The sequence below is a fragment of the Macrotis lagotis genome, chromosome 1 (assembly GCF_037893015.1).
Source record: "Macrotis lagotis isolate mMagLag1 chromosome 1, bilby.v1.9.chrom.fasta, whole genome shotgun sequence".
Taxonomy (NCBI): domain Eukaryota; kingdom Metazoa; phylum Chordata; class Mammalia; order Peramelemorphia; family Peramelidae; genus Macrotis; species Macrotis lagotis.
In genome coordinates, this window is record NC_133658.1 from 839,665,478 (window position 1) to 839,688,876 (window position 23,399).

Below are 23,399 nucleotides of genomic sequence, written 5' to 3' on the forward strand. Positions count from 1 at the left end.
CACAATTTTATTGATCCTTGAGCATAATTCCAAAATGATCTCCAGAAAGGTTGGATCAGTTGACAACTCCATCAACAATGCATTAGTGTCTCAGTTTTCCCATATCCCTTTCAACATGGATTATTTTACTTTTAAGTCATACTGATCAATCTGAGAGGTGTGAGGTGATACAACAGAATTGTTTAATTTGTAGTTCCATGATCAGTAACGATTTAGAATATTTTTTCATCTGACTATAATTGCCTTTCCATATCTTTGACCATTTATCAATTAGGCAATGAGTTGTTTTCTTATAAATTTAAACAAGTTCTTTATATATTTTAGAAATGAGTCCTTTGTCAGAAACATTATTAAAAATGTTTCCCAATTTACAACATTCCTCTTAATTTTGTTTCCATTGGCTTTGTTCAAAAACTTTTCAATTTAATAAAATCAAAATTATTCATTTTGTCTTTTATAATAATCCCTATGTCTTCTTTGCTCCCTTTTCCATAGCTCTGAGATATAAACTATTATTGTTTTCCTGACTATCATAATATAATTTGGGTCTAAATCCTGTACCCATTTTGACCTTATCATGGGAGAAGTTGATCTAAGTCTAGTTTCTTCCAGTTTTCCCAGCAGAAAAAAAAAAAAAATCTTTGGGTTTATAAAACAGCAGATTGCTATAGTGATCTGCTGCAGTTTATTTTGCACCTAGTTTATTTCACTGATCAACCACCCTATTTCTTAGTCAATACCAGTTTTTTGGGGGGACTGATGCTTTATTATATAATTTTACATCTGGTATGACTAGATTTTTTTCCTTTGCATTATTTATTAATTCCCTTGATATTCTTGACCTTTTCTTCTGCCATATGAATTTAGTTACTATTTTTTTAGTTCAATAAAGTAATTTTTAGAAGCTTGATTACTATGATACAGAAAAGCAATCTAATTTAGGTAGAATTTTCATTTTTATCATATTAGTTCAGCCAACTCAGAAGCAATTGACATTTGTCTCATTATTTAGGTCTGAATTTATTTGTGTGGATAGCATTTTAGAGTAGTTTTCTTATAATTTCTGAGTCTAATTTGGTAGATAGATTCTGATGTATTTTATGTTGTCTACTGTTGCATTAAATAGAATTTCTATTTCTCTTGCTTTTGTAGCTTGCTAGCATTATGTAAAATGCTGATTATTTTTATAGTTTATTTTTATATCCTGCAACTTTGCTAAAGTTGCTGTTTCAAGTAGGTTTTTAGATTATTTTCTAGGGTTCTCAAAGTATACCATCATAAAAGAGTGAGGGTTTTGTTTCTTCATTACCTTTTGCAAATCTTTCAATTTTCCCTTATTGCTTAAGAATAACATTTCAAATATGATATTGGATAATAGTGGTGATAATGGGCATCCTTGTTTGACTCCTGATCTTATTGAGAATACTTCTAGCATTTTCCCATTTATATACATATATGTGTGTGTGTGTATATATATATATATATATAAATATATATATATATATATACACATTTACATACACATACATATAGATATCCATATATCCATATATATATCCATATATATATATATGTATATATGCTCGTTGATGGTTTTAGATAGGTCTTATTGTTTTAGGAAACACTCCATTTATTCCTATGTTCTCTAGTATTTTTATAGGAATTGGTGCTATATTTTGTCAAAAGCTTCTTCAGCATCTATTGAAATACTCATATGATTCTGATTAGACCTGTTATTGATATGTTCAATTGTGCTGATAATTTTCCTATATTGAACCAACCCTGAGTTCTTGGTATAAATCTTACTTGATCATAGTGTATTATCCTAGTGCTAACTTGCTGTAATCATTTTGCTAATTTTAGTTAAAAATTTCACATCCATATTCACTGGGAAAATTGGTCTAAAATTTTTTTTCTCTGTTTTTAGTCTTCCTGCTTTAGGTATCAGTGTCATACTGGAATCATAGAAGGAATATGGCAGAACTCCTTCACCTATTTTTTTCAAATAGTTTATATAAAATTAGAATTAATTGTTCCTTGAATGTTTGGTGGAATTCACTTGTGAATCCATCTGGACCTGGAGATTTTTTTCTTAGGGAGTCCATTTATGACTTTTTCAATTTCTAGAGTTATTCATATATTTAATTTCCTCTTCTTTTAACCTGGACAGTTGATATTTTTGTAAATATTCATCTATTTCACTTATATTGTCAAATGTATTTTTATACAGTTGAGCAAAATAGCTCTGAATTATCACTTTAATTTTCTCCTAATTGGTGGTGAATTCACCTTTTTCATTTTTAATACTGGTAATTTGGTTTTTATCCTTTTTTAAATCATATTAACCAAAGCTTTTTTATTTTATTGTTTTTTCATGAAAACAAATCTAGTTTCACTTATTAGTCCAATAATTTTCTTACTTTAAATTTTATTTATCTCTTCTTCGATTTTCAGAATCTCTAATTTGATATTACTTGGGTATTTTTAATTTGTTCTTTTTCTAGTTGCTTGTCCAATTCATTGAACCCATCTTTCTCTATTTTATTCATGTAAATATTCTGAGATAAAATATTTCCCCTAATATCTACTTTGTCTGCATCCCACAAGTTTTAATATGTGTTCTCATTATCTTGAAAAAATGTATATCTTTTTTCCCATATAGGAGGAAAAAGCAGCAGAAACCTAGATTTTCTGTCTTGAGATCGATAACCAATCTTTTCAAATAAGCTTCAAAATGAATTTTATTTGCTATGGATAGGAAAACTTCTATACCTATTTCAGATTACCTCTTCCATAACAGCATAAACCATAAATGACATCTGATGCATAGGGGAGTCAACTTTTAAAGAAAAAAAAAAATCATTACTGCTACGTAGTGAATATCTTCTCTGTCCCCAGATTTATTTGAATTTTTGTGAGAACTAATCCAGGATCTGCTTAATAATAAAATCTCAGTGCTGGAAAAGACTTCAGAGAACATAAAGTCCAAAAGGCAAAGAGGAAGCCTTCCACCTGTCTTCCCTAAACATCCTAGATATTGAAAAAATGGGCACCAACATTACATTAGTTCAACTCAAGGAGCTAAAGCTAGAGTAGTTCTATAAATGGTACTGTATATTCAAAGAATGCTATAGAGTTTCAGGACAAGAAAGTAATTCAATTCTTTGTATCAAAAATACATTATTAAAGGCACACTAAGTTTAGGAACTTCACAAGATGTATGCTTAGACAAACAAAATGTAAAACATTCTAAAGCCATTTATATTTCTCTAGGGGTTAGAACATATAAACATTAGAAAACAAGAAATCTAAACAATTGGAAAAACTGAGGAAGAGTTAATAATGTAGTTTTGGGGGGTTCACTTTCCTTTCAATCTAGTTATTACCATAGCCTCAGACACTTCAATTTCTCTTCCTTATTCCTTGAAGTTTTTCTCTCCTTGGCCAGTTGTCATTCTCATTGTACTAATCTTCAGTACAGGGTATCTTCAATCATCTACCTACCTTTACAGAATTTAGAACTCTTTTAATGCTGGCAGGCTATATCAAAGCTCACTTGAAAAACCCAGTCCAATAGTTCTATTTGTTCCCTACAAAATCTCCTTCATTTTTAAGGGATTGCTGGAGCCACCTCAAATTTATTATGGAGTCCATTTTTATTTATGTGCATTTAATCCTTGGAATCATGAAACCTTAAAAACTACAAACTTACATGTTGTTTTATTAATTGTCTAGGCCTAAGATGTTAGACAAAATTTTAGCAATGTGTATTAAACTTGAAAAGTATGTTGTCCTTTTTTTAGAGAAGTTTTTTTAATCATTTGTCAGTTTAACTCTGCTTATCTTCTTAGGACATTGGAATTCTGCCAAAACCCTAAAAAATCTTAAAACTCAACTTTCCTTCCAACTTTCCCCTTTCCATTCTTGCAGACAATGAGGTTTTGAATATCTATGTTATCTTTGAATTTTCTTTCTTTCTTAACTCCATACTCAGTTAACAAATCCTGACCAGCTCTTATCAAGGGATCATCTGGTTTCTCCTTGAATACCTTCTGTGATCAGTTTTTCTCAATCCCTTCTAACAAGTCAGGCAAGTAATTTCATGTTAGGATACCATTAATAGAAAGTTTTACTTTATTTGAAACCTGCAATCTTTTTTCTTTTTACTGTCACACTTTCATAATTTGTTCCTAGCTCCTATTATAGGAAATAGCACAATTCTATCCAGTTTTGAAAGTTGTAGTTAATTAGATATACTAGATGAGGAACTTCCTTTAACAGTACATATCTGTATCTTCCTTGCAAAAAATATACTTGTTGACGCCATACCCAATGAATTTTATAACAAGGACTTTAGAAGTACTTTAAATCATTGGTTCATTAGAGTGAGAGCTGAAAGATTTTAGAGATCATCTAGTTTAATCTTTTTATTTTATAGACCAGGAAATATGGGGTATATAAGTTGTAAGAAATAAAGCCAAGATTGAAACAAAAGTTTATTGAATTGAAACTGAGTAAGCATTCTCTGCATCAGTAATAATTCAAATATGCAGTCTAGGGCAGCTAGGTGGCACAGTGGATAGAGCACCGGCCCTGGAGTCAGGAGTACCTGAGATCAAATCCAGCCTCAGACACTTAATAATTACCTAGCTGTGTGACCTTGGGCAAGTTTCTTAACCCCAATGCCTTGCAAAAACAAAACAAAACAAAACAAAAAGCAAATATGCAGTCTATTAATCAAACAAGGAATATAGAAATTACTGACAATGTTCATCTCCAACCTAATATTTCCATATGTATTTGCATATGCAAATTGAACCTATAATATTTGTATGTATCAACATAAATACTATACTCATATGTCTATAGTCATTTACAGATAAATATATACACTATAAAACTATATGTATGTTATTCATGTATGTATACATGTGTGGATATGCAAATATCTCACAGGTCAATAGAAAAATTAGTTCATTGCAGAATTTCAATATCATGTATGTTTATCTATACTTAAATTAGATGTGCAATCACAATATTTTAATGCAAATTCCAACTTTTTCTCTTATTAAACCTTTAACAAATCACTTCACTTTCCCGTTTCTCATTTTGTCAATTTCAAAAAATTAGAATAATAATTCTTGTACTGCCCATTTCACAGGGTTGTTGGGATTTTTCAAAGACAAACTGGATTATCCCTTTCAGTGATATTGTTGCTAGAATTTATATTTTGAATATATGTTGACCTAGACAACTAGATAACTACAGGAATCTACAAATCTATTAAATATATGCATGTAGAAAATCCTGATACTTCAGTACTATCTGTCAGATACATCTAGTAATCACTATGTGGCAAAGGGCATAGACTAATTAACTTGCATTCTGGATGGCTTGAAATTAAGGTACCCTCAGGACTTTACTAACTCTGTGACTAGAGGCAATTTACTTAACTTTGAGTTATTTTTTAATTTTCTTCAACTATAAAATGGATATCATAATAGAATCCACCTTGTGGGAATGCTGAGAGGATCATCTGAGATAATATTTCTAAAGCACTTTTAGCTCCTTCTTTTTTCCTTCTTCCTTCTCAATCTTTATTGCCCACAGTATTTATATGGTTTAGTGACTGAAAATTAAAAAAAAATCCTGCTTCATGTTTTTACCAACCTCAGTTCCCTATTCCTGGAGCTCTTCATCTCCCTGATCCTTCCTCGACTGATTTTATTTTGCACTCCTAGGTGTTTCTTCATTCTATTCCAGGCTACTCATCTGTTGATCAATATTTTTATCTTTTCCTATTATTCTTACCTTCCTCTCTCTTGCTACAGATTTCATCTCTTCCTTTATCAAGGTGATGTTTCTGAATTCTTAGGCTGCCATTTTAAATTCTCCAAGATGTTGTCATGATTCTCTAGATCCCAATCAAACAAAATGGGCCTTTCTGTACAGAAATTTTACACATGTTTATTTGGCAATTTTCCATAGAATTTCCTAATGTGTATAAGGAAAAGGTAGAAAAGCTAATATCCCAAATAAATTACAGAAATTTCATATGATTCAAGACAATTTTATAGTCTTTCCCCATTATGATACACCAAACTTCTCCCACCATTCTGTTCTTATATTTTAACATCCAAGAAACCTTCAAGAAAGCAGTCACAAAATACCCTTTCTCTTGATATGTATATATTGCAAATATTTATATTACTATATATTTATTCTGTATCTATTAATTGTTTTAAGTCATATCTGCACATATCCCAACTTGTCGATGAAATTTGACAAAGATTAATAATAAAGTCATTTAGTTGATATAATGGATTGAGCTCTAGAAGAGGAGGCAGGAATATCTTAATTCTAATTTGAACTCAGACACTTTCTATCTGGGTAACCTTGTGCAAGTCATTTACCCTCTGTTTGCCTTGGTTTCCTCATCAATAAATTAGGAACAATAATAGCATCTTCTATCTGGTGCTATTTTGTTGATCAAATAAGGTAACATATCTAAAGTGCTTTACAATCCTATATAAATAATTTATTTTGTTGATGCTATTATCATTGTCAACACCATCAACATCTTCATTATTATATTTTGAATGAAGTGCTAGAAATTTATAAAAAAAAATTCTCTCCAAGGTGCTCATGTCGTTTAGAAGAGGGGTAAGATTTTTTCACTGATTACTGTAACCTTCTTGATCTTTTGTTATTTTTAATGAATGTAATTTAATGTTATTTTTAATGATATGCAAAACTATATATCTCTATTCATCTTTGTATAAACATTTGAGTTCCACATTTTTCTACCTCTCTTCCTTTCCTTCCCCTATCCCCAGTACAATGAGTAATCTGATATAGATTATATATGTACTATCATGTTTAGCATATTTTCATATTAAACATGTTGAGAAAGAAGAAGAAAAAATGAGAAATAAAAAAATAGAATATGTTTTAAAAAGTGAAGATAGTATGCTTTGGTCTGCATTCGGGCCATGTAGTTTTTCCTATGGATGTGGATGGCACTTTCCATCACAAGTCTTTTAGAAGTGTTCTCGATCACTGAACTACTGAGAACATCATAAATGATAATCATGAAATGTTGTTGTTAATGCATAAAATGTTCAGCTAGTTCTGATTACTTTACTCAGAATCAATTCATACAAGTCTTCTCAGGCTTTTCTGAAATCCATTCATTCATAATATCTTATAGAACAATAATATTCCCTCATATTCAAATGACATAACTTGTTCAGTCATTCCCCAATAGATGGGCATCTCCTCAATTTCCAATTCTTTGCCACCACAAAAAGTATTTTTGTGGGTCTTTCTCCCCCTTTTTTATTATCTCTTTGGGATACAGATCTAGTAGAGGTATTACTCAATCAAAGGGTATGCACTGTTTTATTACCCTTTGGGCATTGTTCCAAATTGCTCTTCAGAATGGTAGGATCAATTCACAACTCCACCAAGAATCCATTAGTGTCCCAGTTTTCTCACATCTCCTCTAATACTGATCACTTTCTTTTTTTTTTTTGTTATTTTGTCACAATCTGATAAGTGTGAGGTGGTATCTCAGAGCTGTTTTCTATTCAATATTGATTTAGAGCATTGTTCACTTGACTATAAATAGCTTTAATTTCTTCATTTGAAAGCTGCCTGTTTAATCCTTTTGATCATTTATCAATAAAGGAAAGACGTTCATTCCTATAAATGTGACTGAGTTCTCCATTTATTTTATTTTTGAAATTAGGTTTTTTTAAAATCAGAAATAGTAGTGGTAAAAATTGTTTTCTAGAATTCTAGATTCTCTCAAATCTTGATTGTATTGGTTTTGGTTGTGAAAAAATGTTTTAATTTAATGTAAAGTATACATTTTTATAATGTGTTCTATCTCTTACTTTTGACCTTTTATTTTTGCATATGAATTTTTTTACTATTTCTTTCTAGTCCAACAAAATAATTTTTGTACTTAATTGATATGCTATGGAATAAGTAAATTAGTTGAATTAGAATTATCATTTTCCAAAGGTATTTTAATATATTTAATTAATTCTACTTACTCTTTTATTAATTTGGGAAATTTGTATTTTTTGTAAATCTTCATCTGTTCTCTTAGAGGGTCAGATCTATTAACATGCATTTCAGCAAAATAGCTCCCAATAACTGTTTTTAAGTTCATTTTCATTAGTTTTATTTCAATTTTATTAATCTCTATTTTGATTTTCAGAACTTTCAATTTGCTGTAAATTTATTATTTTAAATTTGTTCTTTTTCTAGTTTTCTTTAATTGCATATTCAGCACATTGATATGCTATTTATTTTTCAAGGTATGTATACATTTTCCCTTAAGTAGAGATTTGACTGAATTGCACAAATTTTTGTGTGTTGTCTCATGTTGTCATTGTCATTATTTATTGTTTCTATAATTTGTTCTTTGCACTACTCCTTTGTATTAAATATTTGGTTTCCAATTAATTTTATATTTATGTTTCAATGATTACAATTGCTTGTAATTTTAATATATTAGAGTTTGAAAAGGATGCATTGAATATTTTTGCTTTTCTGCGTGTTTTTGAGGGTTTTATGTCATAATATATAATCAATCTTTGTGAAGATGTCATGGAAGTTGGAGAAAAAGTTTTATTTTCTTTTCTATTTCCATTCAAATTTTTCCAAAGATATATCATACCTAATTTTTCTAAAATTATACTCATCATTAATTCTTTTCTTATTTATTTTATGACTAGATTTATCTAGCTCTGAAAGGGAAATGGAAGCTCCCCACTAGTATATATTTTTTGCCTGTTTTCTCTTATAACTCATCAAATGTTTCCTTTAAGAATTTGGATACTTCTCACAGCACCTGGCACTCAAACCCTCCAAGCTTGAAGGTCCTTCTCTAGTCTTAGTTCCTGATTAAAGGACCCACTAACTGGGCATAATGATTCTCTTGTGTTTTCCACCAGGACTTCAACCTCTACCAGCAGTTTGACTCTATGTATACCTGTCCTCAGGAGTACCCACCAGATGCCCTGTGCTGTATGCCAAAGTCCTAGGAGCAGTCAGGGCTACCCTCTCATGAGGGTCTACTTCAAATGGCAGAGGAGTCAGGGCCCCATGGGGACAAGGAACTGTTGCCCCTACTTCGCTGAGAGAGTTATCTGCCTCACCTCACCTCACCTCCCTACCCCATCCCCGCCTATACATAGATATAAACATATAAGGGAGAAGGGAGTGAGTGGGGAGGGGTTGTGGAGCTGAGGCCTCCCTTTTTCTCCCCTTTTGTCCCCTGAGTCCCTATCACTGGGACTGTTTGTTTAAAAAAAGAATAAAAGGATTTAAAAAAATAATTTGCCTACCATGTCACTTAGAGTGTTTATTTTAAGTATTGATATTACTTCATTGTATGTTATAGCAAAATATAGTTCCCTTGCTTCTCACTTTTAATTAGACATTTTTTATTTTTGCTTTGAGATCTTGACTGCTATCTTGCTTTTTCCCCAATTGAAAAAAAATAAATTTGAAAAAATAAAACATTTGGATAATGGTTTCTAATACATTCTGATACTTGCTTCTATTATGAGGGTGAATTCATCCCATTCCCATTCATGTTAATGTTTACTATGTATCTAAAGAGGAAATACTGAACAGGGAAAAAAAAGCATGAAAAAGAATACTACTGTACTAGGACTGTCAGAGGAAGATGTCGAACCCAACTCTTTATGACTCCAAGGCTGTACTATATAACTATCATTGCCAAAGAACTGAGACCACATAGATATTTCTTATGAGGAGAAAAATCAGTTAATGGTTTTTTTTTGTCAGTACAATAACTATGCAGGTAAGGGCCCTTTCTTTCAAAAACAAGAGACAAATACTTATATTGAGCTGGGGATAGAGGATGGCTCTAGACTGGATAGACTAGGGTTGTAGAATAAGCTGATTAAGGAGAATTTGAGATTTAGACATAAATATTGGAATCAGGCTGAATTGATATACCATATACCATATACTTTTTTATTTTTTCTCTGAAAAACCTATTTCCATAATTTTTAATAGTCAATATTCTTCTAATATTTATAACTTTTTTCAATCAGTCCTTCCCTAGTTTCCAATTCTTTGCTACAATAAAAATTTGTTACAAATATTTTTGAAAACATTTTCCCCCTTTCTCTTAAATCTTTAAGTTATACTATATTTCTCCATGTATAAGACACACACGTTTTCAAAAAATTTGGCAAAATCTTATGCAGTGGTTGTAAATTTTTTTAATTTGTATTTCCTGGTTTTTTGCCCTTGTTGTCTTTGCACTCATTGTGTCACATTTGTTACCCATATATTAGGCTATGTTTTCCCATGTTCTGACCAGCAATGACTCAGAAAAGATTTTCATATAGAGCTGAATTCAAGTTCAAAGTGATCCAATTTGCAAAAGTGAATTGAATTTGTGTTGCTGAGCATCTTCAGAGTTTCCAGAGTCAAGGTGAAAATGCACCTGGGTAGCCCTGTTACTAAAACTACTTTTAAGTGGTAATTTATAAGCACTACTTGCCTAGATGATATTATAATTATAAAAATTGATTGGATACAACACTGGTGGAAGAAACATTTTTTTTTTTTTTTTTTGGTTTTCTTGCTAGGCCACTGGGTTAAGTGGCTTGCCCAACGCCACACAGCTAGGTAATTATTAAGTGTCTGAGGCTGGATTTGAACTCAGGTACTCCTGACTCCAGGGCCAGTGCTCTATCCACTGAGCCACCTAGCCGCCTCAGGGTGAAACATTTCTTAATGATGTTTAATTTAGGGCAAATAAAAGTTTTCCCTTCCATTCTTTCTTAAGTTTAATATTGATTAAAGTATTATATAATATTTATAATATTAGGAATATCTCATATGTGTATTTCAAATTATTGCATTTCTTTATATTACTAAAGCCATTAACTCTATTCATCCCATTTTCTTTTGATGTAGTGTTTACCTTGTTTTTCTGTACCCTCATTCAGCAATCTTTTTTCAGATTGTTCCATTTGGGTGGAAGTCTATCTCTTCCCTGGAAATTCAACCAATAGATCAAGGTGGCTTTACCAGTTAGGTAGATGTGACTAAAAAAAAGCACATGGAATGTGGAGAATGAAGACCAAAGTGTAAACAGTCATTATCCTGCCATGTTGTTTTAGTATGTGAAATAAAGCATATTTTGCACTGGCTTATTGTACTGCTGTGCAGAAAAGAAATCTCTATCCAGAATCTTTGCTTCAATCAAAATGCACATACAATTTTAATTTGTAAGAAAGAAAAATCATGCTGCTGAGTGTAAGGTTGGACCTCCTCCAGCTGAGAAAACTGAGACTGGCCATGAGAAGAAGAAACCCTACTGCAAACACCCTGACAGAAGAAGACCATGAGAGACAAGTCAGCCAAATGGTCTGAGTTAGAAAGGGAATTGCAGAAATTGATTGAAGAATAAAAGGCCATTGGAATTCCTGTGTCCACAAAGATAGTTCAGTATGAGGCAAGAAGAATGGCTGATGTAAAAGAAATTACTGATGCCAAAGGAAGAGACATTTGGTGCTTCTATGCACCAGACTCTCCAGGGATTGCTTGTGGTCAACCACAGACCAGCACACAGGCAGGAGAGCAGTCAGAACCTCTCCTAAGACAGTAATTCATCATCAAATACGGACAAAGACAAACTAATGGTTGTGAGTTTTGACAGTGATGAGGAGTTGTATGAATTTTATGATGCATAAAACTTGAGTCCAATAACTTTATGTAATACATTTTTTTTTCAAATTTTGGGCTCCAAAGTTAAGGTGTGTCTTATACATGTGGAAATGTGATAGACCTTGCAGTGATATTATTGTGTTGAAGTTCAGTGACTTTTTGTACATAGTTATAATTTGATTTCTGGAATGGCCTGAATAATTCACTTTCCTTAATATTCAATACATGATTGTGCCAGATATATTAAAACCTCTCCAATATTTAAATTTTCTTTTTTATTGGTCAAGTAGAGCAAAATAATTGCTTTTATTTACATTTTTCTAATTTGAAATGTTTTTCAAATGACTATTGATTGAATGCCATAATTCTCATTGTTAACATTTAATATTAACTTCTTTTTCATTTTAATTGCAATTATTTTATCACAGGCAATGTTTTTATTTAAATGAATGAAATAAAAATTAATTATTGATTAAATCTCTCTCTATATCTACTTAATGATTTGCTCTCAAAAAATTGTGCTATTTATCTTCAGTGTTTTCTTAATGTTCTTTATTTGTATTTCTTCCATTTTTGGAGCAGAATATGTCTATTTTTTAAAGTATTCTATGTGTAAATGGGTATTTGGATATAAATATGTATATGTCTGCATGAACTATGATGGATAAAAACTAGGTATAGTGATGGTGATGATCATGATAGGAGTCACCTAGCATTTTAAGATTTGAAAGACACTTTACAAATATTATTTCATTTGATCCTTACAACTACCTTGAATGTATTGACATAGATCAATATTTATCTCTGTTTCTATCTTTCCATCCTTCTATCTATGTATCTATCTATCCAATACACATACATTCCCAAAGAGGCTAAAATACCTTTCAAAAAAAATAAAAGTATTAAGAAGGTTCCTGGGTGGAGGGAGGTGAGGTGGGTAGGGAGAGGAGGAGTGGTACATCCCACCAAAGGTTTTTGTTTTTTGGTTTGTTTGGGTTTTTTTTTGTTTTTTTGCAAGGCAGTGAGGTTAGGTGACTTGTCCAAGGTCACACATTTAGGTAATTATTGAGTGTCTGAGGCTGGATTTGAATTCAGGTCACCACCTATCTATCCCTCACAATAAAATCTTAAAAAAACACATTTTTATTCTTCTTGCCCCAATGATCCAAAGCTGAGTCTTAGATCAATATACAATATGTTACCTCATACTTCCCTCATAACAATTCCAGGTTTTCTCTCACAACAGTTTCAACTGGCATTGTGAGGATGTAGAGGTTTAATTCCCACTTCTCCAATTCCACCAATAACCTAGTCTCACAAAAGTAGACATAATACATATCCTTCCATTCTTTATGAGATACAAGTTAATACAAATTATATTTTTCAGGTTGGAATAATGGGTTCTGGTTTGCCCTTTTACCCCAAACTCAGTTGTTTTAGGCACAAAATATAATTAAAGATGCCAATATATTGATTTGGTAGCAAGGGTGAGAAGTTGTGTCTTTGTTTGTGTGTGTGTGTGTGTGTGTGTGAGAGAGAGAGACAGAGAGAGACAGAGACAGAAACAGAGAGAGAGAGAGACAGAGACAGAGAGAGAGAGAGACAGAGAGACAGAGAAACAGAGAGAGAACAGACAGAGAGCAGAGACAGAGACAGGAAGAGAAAGACAGGGACAGAGACAGAGAAAGATAAACAGAGACAGAGAGAGATACACAGGTAGATAGATACATACAGGCACAGAGAAAGAAACAGCGATGGAGATGGAGACAGAGAGATAGACGCAGAAACAGAAAAACTAACCAAGGAAATATCCATTAAGTGGTAGATCCATAACTAAAATTTCAATGATTTACTTCCTCTTTCTAATGTGGTAAAATATCTTGTATATGGACACATCTGTTTGAGCATATTTTGTTTACAATGAGATGTCTTTCCCCATTGCACATAAATGATTTAACATTTCTTTGTCATGAGGCTATAGCTCCCAGACCAACAGATTGCAAGGCATTCTGCCCCTGGCAGCAGGAGACTAAAAATACTTTCACTTAACTGTTTGGGTTTATCCCTGGGGGCTTTTCTTCATGATTCACTGGGTCCTCAAGGAGCCTTTAAAGTAGGCAGAGTCAGAAGGGTAGGATGAAGTCTTTCTTAAAAGTCAGAGAATAATTATTACATCGGACACCTCTCATCCCATGTTTCTGCAGAGAAAAAGAGACATTCAACCTAACAAGGAAAATTAAAGGGAATGTTTTCTTTGAAAAAGGGAACAACTTCAAGTTAATGTGGTTATTTCTATCTACTAAAGTAGTAAATGTAAAGATCCAAAATACAAGTATCACCAAGGAAAATCTGTTGAAGATGTCAAAAGTCTGTGTCTGATAAATACCACACTAAAGAATTCTATTCCTAGAATGAAAGTTGGGTTATGTGTCTTCTGCTTGGTCTTTATTAACTCTGTAATTTATGAAAATTACCACAGAATCATAGAGCTCCAGGTTTTATTTCTCCAATTCTCAGATGAAGAGGCATTATTACTTGGAATAGTTAGCACAGGTAGTAAGTCAAAGGTAAGTTTTGTGCAGAAGAAGACTTCAGAGGCAAGGCAGTTTCTATCTTAAAACTTCTTTTTATAACTGTCTGTGATCTAATTTTCTCAACTGTAAAACAAAGAGGTTGACTTGGATGATCTCGATATCCTTTCTAATTTTGGGTTCCATTTGTTCAATTGCAGAGCTCCCCCACTACAAACCTGTCTAAAAGGCAATGACAGATTTTTTTGGTATGCAGAAGAATATGGTGCATTTAGAATATGAACTGGGAAGAGGATATGAATGAAACCTTGATCAAAGCATGGGAGAGTCCATTGAGATATCCATCTATTGTTAATCTAATTTGATTCTGGGAAACCCAGATAAGCCACAATTAAGAAGTTATCTTGTGAGGTAATTTTATGAAAGAGTCACCATTTCTATCTGAAGAAAGTAGCAATAAACCAAGTATTGAAGAGAGGAGTTGATAACTATAATCTTGTTCCCTTAGGATTTTGTTCAAAATTAATCTAGCAGTGCAGAAAAGAAAAACTTTGTTTACATGGGGGAAAGTATAGCTGCAACTATATATACTTCCCTCCTGGGAATGTTCTCCCTCTGTTTTTGGAATCTCTCCAATTTCAGTAATGGGAAGGGTTTTTTTTAGTTTTTTAGTTTTTTAGTTTTTTTTTTTTTTTGTTTCCTGTCTTAACACTTTTAACCCATGAACTATGTATCTCCCATATATTGGTTGCATTGGTAGTCAACAATCCAGTCAATGGGCTAAGAAAGTCATTTCCATAGTAGGGTTATATATAATAAAATAACATTTCCAGTTTAGGATAATGTTCTTGTCTGAAAAGATTGACTGACATTTGCTAAGGAGTGTGCTTGAGATCCCAAACATAACTCAAAGCAGTGGAGATGGAAAGGTTCACTCTATTCTAGATGATCTTTCTCTGGATCTCATTTTGGTTTCCATCAGGAAGCAGTTATCCTCTGGTGTCACTGGCATTGACATTGATTACTGTTTCTGTTTGTCTTCCTTCTAATGACTTAAACTTTCTTTAAAATTGAGACCATTAGGGGCAGCTAGGTGGAACACTGGCCCTGGAGTCAGGAGGACCTGAGTTCAAAGCTGACCTCAGACACTTAATAATTTCCCAGCTGTGTGACCTTGGGCAAGTCTCTTAACCTCATTGCCTTAAATAAAATAAATAAAAAATAAAAAAAAATTAGATGAGACCATTAGCATTGAGGTGAATTTCTTGCTCATCTTTCACTTTCAAATTTCAGTATCCTCTTTTTCTTCTCCCTAACATCCCTCTTTCTCTTTGTTTCTCTCCATCTTGGTCTCTTTCCTTTGTCTTTCTCTCCATCTCTGTCTTTCCTTTCTCTGTCTCTATATCTTTTTCTCTCTCCTTCTCTGTCTCTCTTCTAATCTTCACCACAATCCAAAAATAGGAAAAAATCCTGAAAAACCACAGTCTTTATTTCTCTGCTTTATATTCCATTACCTCACCTCCTTCAGAACATTTCTTCAGAAGTCCCTTAGTATCTTCAGTCTCTTCTTTGGTGCTGACTTATTCCATCAGCTTGACATGCAGAGTTTCCCTTATTTCTCATAAAATCACTCAAAAATACTGAGACACAAATATAAAAGAATTTTCGCCTCTTTCCTAGTCAACTACCACACCATTGTCCTGAACTTCTTGAACGTTTTTCTTGAATTTCTGAATATTGTGTTGAATTTTGGGGGGAAAAAAGTTTACTACATATAGTGTTTCTGTTTTTTTTCAAATCTAGAATTTCCTTAATCTCTTTTTTTAACTTTTGACTCTATTTAAACAATCCTAAAATCAACAATAATTCCCTAATTACTAAATCCAATGACTTTTCCTCTTTCTTATTCAGCAACCTCACCTTCTCTCTAGTTTTCCTATTACTTCTCTCCTCATTCATTCTCTGCCTTATTTTTACTTGTACTTTTTGGGGACACATTTATGTGGTTATTTCTCTGGTATCTGTTTTTGGTTCTCTTCTTACTTCTCTCTCTACTAGCTTTCTTGGTATCGTGTTCATTCCCAGAATTTCAACTATGAAATACAGTAAAAGTAAATGATTTTCAAATCTCCTGCTCTTGTTCTAACATCCTTTGAATTTGAGATGTAACTAATGCATATTCACTTGTATAACTTATCCTTAATTGAATATGCCCCCACATTAACCTTTCCCTTAAAATTCTTTCTTCTGACTTCATTTGTTTAGTAAACTACATTTAAAAATTTTTTTAATTTATATTTTTATTTATTTACAGATTGCTAAATCATCTTATTGAAAGAGTAAACATATTCCCCCTTACCCCCCACCAAAATAAAAATCCTCACTAGAAATAAAGTGAAAGAGAGAGAAAAAATGTGCTTCAGCCTGTGTTCTGATAACACCAGCTCTGTCTCTGGAATGGATCTTATCATTTACCTTAAATCCATCAGAGAAGTTACTTCCATATTCTTCCACAGTTGCTGTTGCTGATTGTAATGCCCTCTATCCATTCTTCCTCACTACCATTTATTATATTTTCTCTCTCCTTTCACTCTGTCCCTCTTCAAATGTGTGCCATGGGGTATCTGAGTGATGCAGCAGACAGAGCAGTGGCCCTGGGGTCAGGAAGTCCCAAGGCTACATCCCAACCCAGAGCCAGCAACCTCCTAGCCCCATGGTCCAGTACAACTCAATCCCAGCACCTTGTAAAAAATAAAAAAAAGAAAATGTTTTATATCTGACTATCCTCTCCCATGATCCCTCCTCCCTTCCCCTTGTCCCCTTTCTCCCATCTCCTTTCTCTACTTTTTCTTCTAGATTTCTATTACCTATTATGTATATATATTGTTTCCTCTCTGAGCCATTTCTGATGAGAATGAAAGTTCCCCCATTCCCCCTCACCTTACCCCTTTCCATACCTCTGAAAATTTTATTTCTTGATTCTTTGATATCAGATATCTTAGCCTATTCTCCCTTTCCTTTCCCTTTCTCTCAGTACATTTCCTTTTCACCTGTTGATTCCCTTTTTATAATACATTATACCTTCAAATCCAGCTCCTTCCTGTGTCTTGTCTACATATGCTCCTTCTGTTTTAATAAATGAGGTTTATCTGAGTATTATCAGCATCATCTTCCCATGCAGGTATACATGCAGTTAAACATCATTAAATTCCTCATAATTTACCCTTCTCAGCCATCCTTTCTATGCTTCAGCTGAGTCCTGTACTTGAAGATCAAACTCTATGTTCAGCTTTGGTTGTTTTAACAGGAACATCTGAAAATCTGTTTCATTGAAAGTCCATCTTTTCCCCTGGAAGAGGATGCTCAGTTTTGCTCGGTAGTTGATTCTCAGTTGCATTCCAAGCTTTTTTTTGCCTTCTGGAATATCATATTCCAAGCCCTATGAGCTCTTAATGTGGATGCTACTAAATCTTGTGTGATCCTGACTGTTGCAAAATGATATCTGAATTGTTTCCTCCTGGATGCTTGTAATATTTTCTTTTTGACTTGGGAATTCTGGAATTTGGTTATAATATTCCTGGGGGTTGTTTTTTTTTTTTCAAATCTCTTTTAGGAGGAGATCTCAAATTCTATTTTGCCCTGTGCTCCTAGAATATCAGGGCAATTTTCCTGTAGAAATTCTTTAAAAATAAATTCAAGGCTATTTTCCTGATCATAACTTTCAGAAACCCCAATAATTTTTAAATTGTCTCTTCACATTTTCTTCTAGTCTTTCATTCTTTTGATATTGTTTTATGTCTTTATTCCTCACAAAGTTATCAACTTCCTTTAGCTCCAGTCTACATTTTGAAGAATTTGTTTTCTTCAGAGAGCTTTTTTTATCTCCTTTTCCATCTAGACAATTCTGCTTTTTAAGGTATTCTCCTCATTAACTTTTTGAACTGCTCTTTCCATTTGACACAAACTGGTTTATAATTCCTTGACTAAGCTGCTGACTTGGTTTTCATGGTTTTTTCCTGAATCTTTCTCATTTCTCTTCCAAATTTTTCCTCTACCACTCTTACTTGATTTTCAAAATCTTTTTTTGAGCTCTGCCATAGTTTTAGCCCAATTCCTTTTTTCTTTGATACTTGAGATACAGAAGCTTGGACTTTCTCATCTTCTAAGTGTGTGTTTTGATCCTCCATGGGACCAAAATAATTGTCTATTGTCAGGTTCACTTTTTTCTGTTTACTCATTTCCCCATCCTGTGCCCTGGTTTTGGGGTGCTTCCTGAGCTTTTGAGTATTATTGAGACACCCCCCCAAGTGTGGGAACACAGGCTATTCTAATGAACCTCCACCTGGACAGTCTCAGAAGCTGGAATGCTGCCCTGAGAGATAAGGTGCACCGGAGTCCTTGGGAGCTGGACATTCCGCTACACAGCCCAAGGGCACAAGACACAGCTGTGTTTTACCACCTCCCCTCAATGTACCCCCTTATCCTGTAATGTAAGATGTTGTGCTTACACACTGCTTGTGCACCCCTATTCCCTCAATTATTCTTTGTTCTACCCAAGAAAACCTAACAGTATATATGTAGAAGCTAAGCAGTAATAAAATTGAGTTACATGTATAAGACAGTGGTTGCTTGACTCCTTATTCTCAGCTCCCCTCTGGGAGGGAGATCATCACTGTGGGCCCCAAGGTGAATCAAGGCACAACACCCAAGGACCTCAGTTCCTTCAAGGTCTTATGAGAGACTCTGACTGCTCTCCTGCCTGTGCTCTGATCTGTGGATGACCAAAAGCTCTCCTCTCTGCCCTGGAGCTGTGAGGAGGATCCCTGCTTGATAGCATGGGGGTGGGGGGGCATACTTCAACTGTGTCTTAATATGGGAGAAAGCACCAGAGTCCTGTCCCATGGACAGAGGAGAGACCTCAACAGTCTTCCTCTACCCCCTTACCTTCCTTGGAATGAGCAATCTAGGGTGGGTCCAGGACCTGCTTCCATTTCCTGGGATCTGGGCTGCCCATGTTGAGGAGGGCCACACTGGCCTGGGCTTCCCACTCACTCTGACAGAGGTTACCCCCTCCATCATCCAATATTCCAAGTTGTGCTTGGTGTTCTGAGCTGGTTCTCCCAGGGACCCAGACACCCCATGAGCTGTTCTTGGAGGTCTGGAACTTCTCTGTTTGGGTAAGGTGATCCTAGTTGCACTGCAGCCCCCTCCAAGCCTGTAGAACAGAGTTTTCCTACAGTCTTCCAGGTTACCTTGGGCTAGAAAATTGCCTCACTGGATCTTTCTGTGGGTTATGTCTCTCACAAATTTAGAGTCATAATTTTAAGGTTTTTGAAATATTTTGGAGAAAGTTCTTAGGAAAGGCGGTTCTCATGCCATCATCTTGGTTCTTCCCCCCAGTATACTACATTGATATAAACTCACACAGTAACCTTGAGATTGCATTTGCACCTTTCTTTTCTAATTATTTATCAGGTTCTCTGGATTCCATCTCTACTTCTCTTCTCTTGTTACCTTCTTTTATTTTTGTCACTGGCATCAGACTAGTGCAGACCTTCTTTAATATTCAATAAATTATGCCTGTCTTATTATTCATATATTTTTCTCTCTTATATATGTTTTAGTACACAGTCAGAATAATACAGTATAGTATAATAGAAGTAAAACTGAATTGGAATTAAAGGAAATGAGTTTCTCTAAGATCCCCTCATGGCAAACTCTAATATTCCTATAACCTTTCATTCACATGATTTCATATTACTTTTCTGTTCAATTATATTTTTTCAGTGGCTTCCTACAAATTTTGAAATAATAATGGGAGCAGCAGTAGCAAGAGCAGTAGAAACAATGGTAGAAGTTAGTCCATTTTTAATTGTAAGATTTTTAAAATGCCTTACAAATATTGTCTTATATGGTACTCATAACAACCCTGAGTGGTTCCATTGTTATCTTCATCTTGCATTTCAGGAAAGTGAGGCAGGCAAACCTTAAGTGGCTTTTAGAGTCATCCAGTTAGTAAGTCTCTAAGGCTAGCTTTGACCTCATCTTTCTAAACTTAGGTTCAACTATTGATCCATTGCCTAACATTTAAGGACTTCTACAAAGTGATGCCATCTATCTTTTCATATTATTCCCTTTTATATTCAAGCTAAATTATCCTCAGTTCTCCAAACACATACCATCTCTGTATACTTCTATGTTTAATTGTAGCTCTTTCATATGCTTGAAATGTCTTTCCTTAATCTTTTCATGTTAAACTATTTATCCCTGAAAGCAGTGGTATCAAACTCAAAAACAAATTGAGTGACTAAATCATGCATAAGGGTTCCTACAAACCACAAATTAACATGGTCTATGTCTTATTGCATTTTATTTAATTATTCCCAGTTACATTTTAATCTCTCAGACCATTCTTGGAAGTGAGACCAATCATTTGCTATGTCTACTTTGGAATGCATCTCAAGTGTCATCTCCTTCAGGAAGTCTTCTTTGATTTCCATAACTGGTGACAATTTTCTTCCTTAAATATCAAAGAATATTTAAGTATAATTCTCTAACCTACATATCTTGTAATATCATACTTTCTAGGTATTTTTGTTTAGGTTTTTGCAAGGCAATGGGGTTAAGTGGCTTGCCCAAGGCCACACAGGTAATTATTAAGTGTCTGAGGCTGAATTTGAACTCAGGTGCTCCTGACTCCAGGGCCAGTGCTCTGTCCACTGTACCACCTAGCTGCACCGTTTCTAGGTATTTTTTTAATCAGGGCATTATTCCATTGCAAGTCCTCATTTCCATGAGCAAAGGGATAATGTTTTTATTTCATTTATTTTGCCTCCCTTAGTGCCTAGCATATTAAGTTCCACACATTCTATGCTTTTATGAATGATTTTGCATTTTGAATTTGTTGTATCTCTTGTGCTTTTTCTCCAGAAGCTATCTTCAGTCATCCATGTCAGTTCTTAACCATACAAGATTCAATCACCAAATTTTCACTCTGACTGGTATCCCAGGAATGCCTGAAAAGGATTACTGGCTGGCCCTGCCACTCTTCCTCCTCTATAGTGTTACTTTGTTAGGCAATATTACTATCCTGGTGGTCATCAAACTTGAACAGAGACTTCATGAGCCCATGTATTATTTTCTAGCCATGCTAGCTACAACTGATCTTTGCCTTTCCTTATCCTCACTACCAACAATGCTCAAAGTTCACTGGTTTGGCCAATATTCAGTGACCTTTGATGCTTGCATCACTCAGATGTTTTTTATCCACACCTTTGGAGGAGTGGAGTCAGGAGTTCTTGTGGCCATGGCCTTTGACCGCTTTATAGCCATCCGCTTCCCTCTTCATTATGCAATCATCCTAACAGATGGTGTCATAAGCAAGACTGGGGCAGCTATTCTTTTAAGAGGAGTGTGTTTGCTGTACTCCCTGTTCCCTTTCTTATCAAAAGATTGCCATTTTGCCACTCTAATGTTCTCTCCCATGCATACTGTCTCCACCAGGATGCCATGAGGCTGGCCTGTGCTGACACTCACATCAATAGCCTCTATGGTCTGCTGGCAGTTATCTTCATCATTGTATTGGATGCTCTGGTTCTTCTGCTCTCTTACATCCTCATTCTCCAGGCAGTTCTGGGCATTGCATCATGAGAGGAGCGATTCAAAGTCCTCAATACCTGCTTCTCCCACATTTGTGCCGTACTGTTGTTCTATGTACCTCTTATTGGCATGACACTGCTTCATCGCTTTGGAAAACACCTGTCACCCATTATACACACATTCATGGCAAATGTATATCTATTGCTCCCTCCTGTTCTCAATCCTATAGTCTATAGCATCAGGACAAAAGAGATCCAAAGGCAGATTGTGCGAGTTCTGTGGGGATCCAGTTCCTAAAGGTATTTTATGTAACGGGACTATGATCAATTCAGTGAATTTAGAGAATTAATTCTACTATAGATCTGCATACTCATAGAATTCTATAATAAGAGATGTAGAAAAAGAAGAATGTCCTTCTCACATGTAACAATAAACTATATCCTCTTTGTCTTTCAGATCTGAATATTATAAATTTCATGAGGAAATTATTCCAGATTAACTCTTCTGATTATTTGGATAAATACCTATATGTATACATAAGGAATTCTTTTTCTTCTTAGTAATATACTTCTATATATGTATTTAATATATGTATATGAGTTTATATGGATGTATTTTTTCTCATGAGTATGCATTTGAAGGCGTGATCATTTGATAAGAAGTTGAAATGGCTTAGGGCATGACTCTCTCAAACATGGATATTTTGTGATAGTCTCATCATTCAGATTATGTCCTCAGAGTGGATCAGGACTGAAGTTCCAGCATCAAAGAAATATTCATAATTTTCAGATTGGAGAATAGTGATTTTGGAAATGTAAATGAAGTACTATATTCATAGTTGACAGATACTTGTAGTATGATGTTTAATAAGCAAAGCTGTCTCCCTGAAACAATTAGAGGATGATTAGCAGCATAGAGTAAGGGCACATATTTGTAACTAAACAAAAACTTGTTATATTTCACTTATATGTTACCAAGAGACTTTGTGAAGAAGTATGGATGAAGGGAGACTTGAATATGCTGAGGAAATGATTGAGCAATTGTTGAGGAATTGAGGGAAGATTCTTGAAAATTCATATAAGACTAGTAATGACATCATGAGTAAGAGACAGTTCGGGGAAAATTGGATTTTGAAATCAAAGGGCACATTGGAGGGAGAAAGGGCATAAAAGTCAGGATTATGAAGCATGATTGAGGACTCTTCCATCTCTAGAGGAAGGTGCCTGAAGCATCTTAAATCTCCAATCTAATTATGGGGGAAGATGAAGCACTGTCATAAGCCAGCCCAGACATGTAAAAGCAGTATCTATCACAGTCATCCTCCAGGGCTTCAAGAAATAGCATAAGGAACCTGATATATGGGGCTTATCAGGGTTTGCATGCTACATGAATAATTCTTAGGGTTGCTGAGGAGGGGATTGTGCAAATTGACTCCATCACTCTTTCCCAGTTTGGCCTCAGCTTTTCTGTTGCCTTGGTAACTCTCCCTAAATTCATATAAATTTTACAGCCAAGAAGTTTCCCTATCCCTTCTTTGACCTGGAG

The 23,399-nt window shown here is 34.3% G+C and overlaps 1 protein-coding gene across 1 annotated transcript; it reads left to right on the forward strand.

The window, feature by feature from the left end:
* Positions 1-21,204: 21,204 nt before the first annotated feature.
* On the forward strand, positions 21,205-22,151 carry LOC141507612 (olfactory receptor 51H1-like). The gene is given in 2 exon segments (XM_074215450.1): positions 21,205-21,660; positions 21,663-22,151. Coding segments are annotated over 2 exon segments (945 nt in total).
* Positions 22,152-23,399: the final 1,248 nt, after the last annotated feature.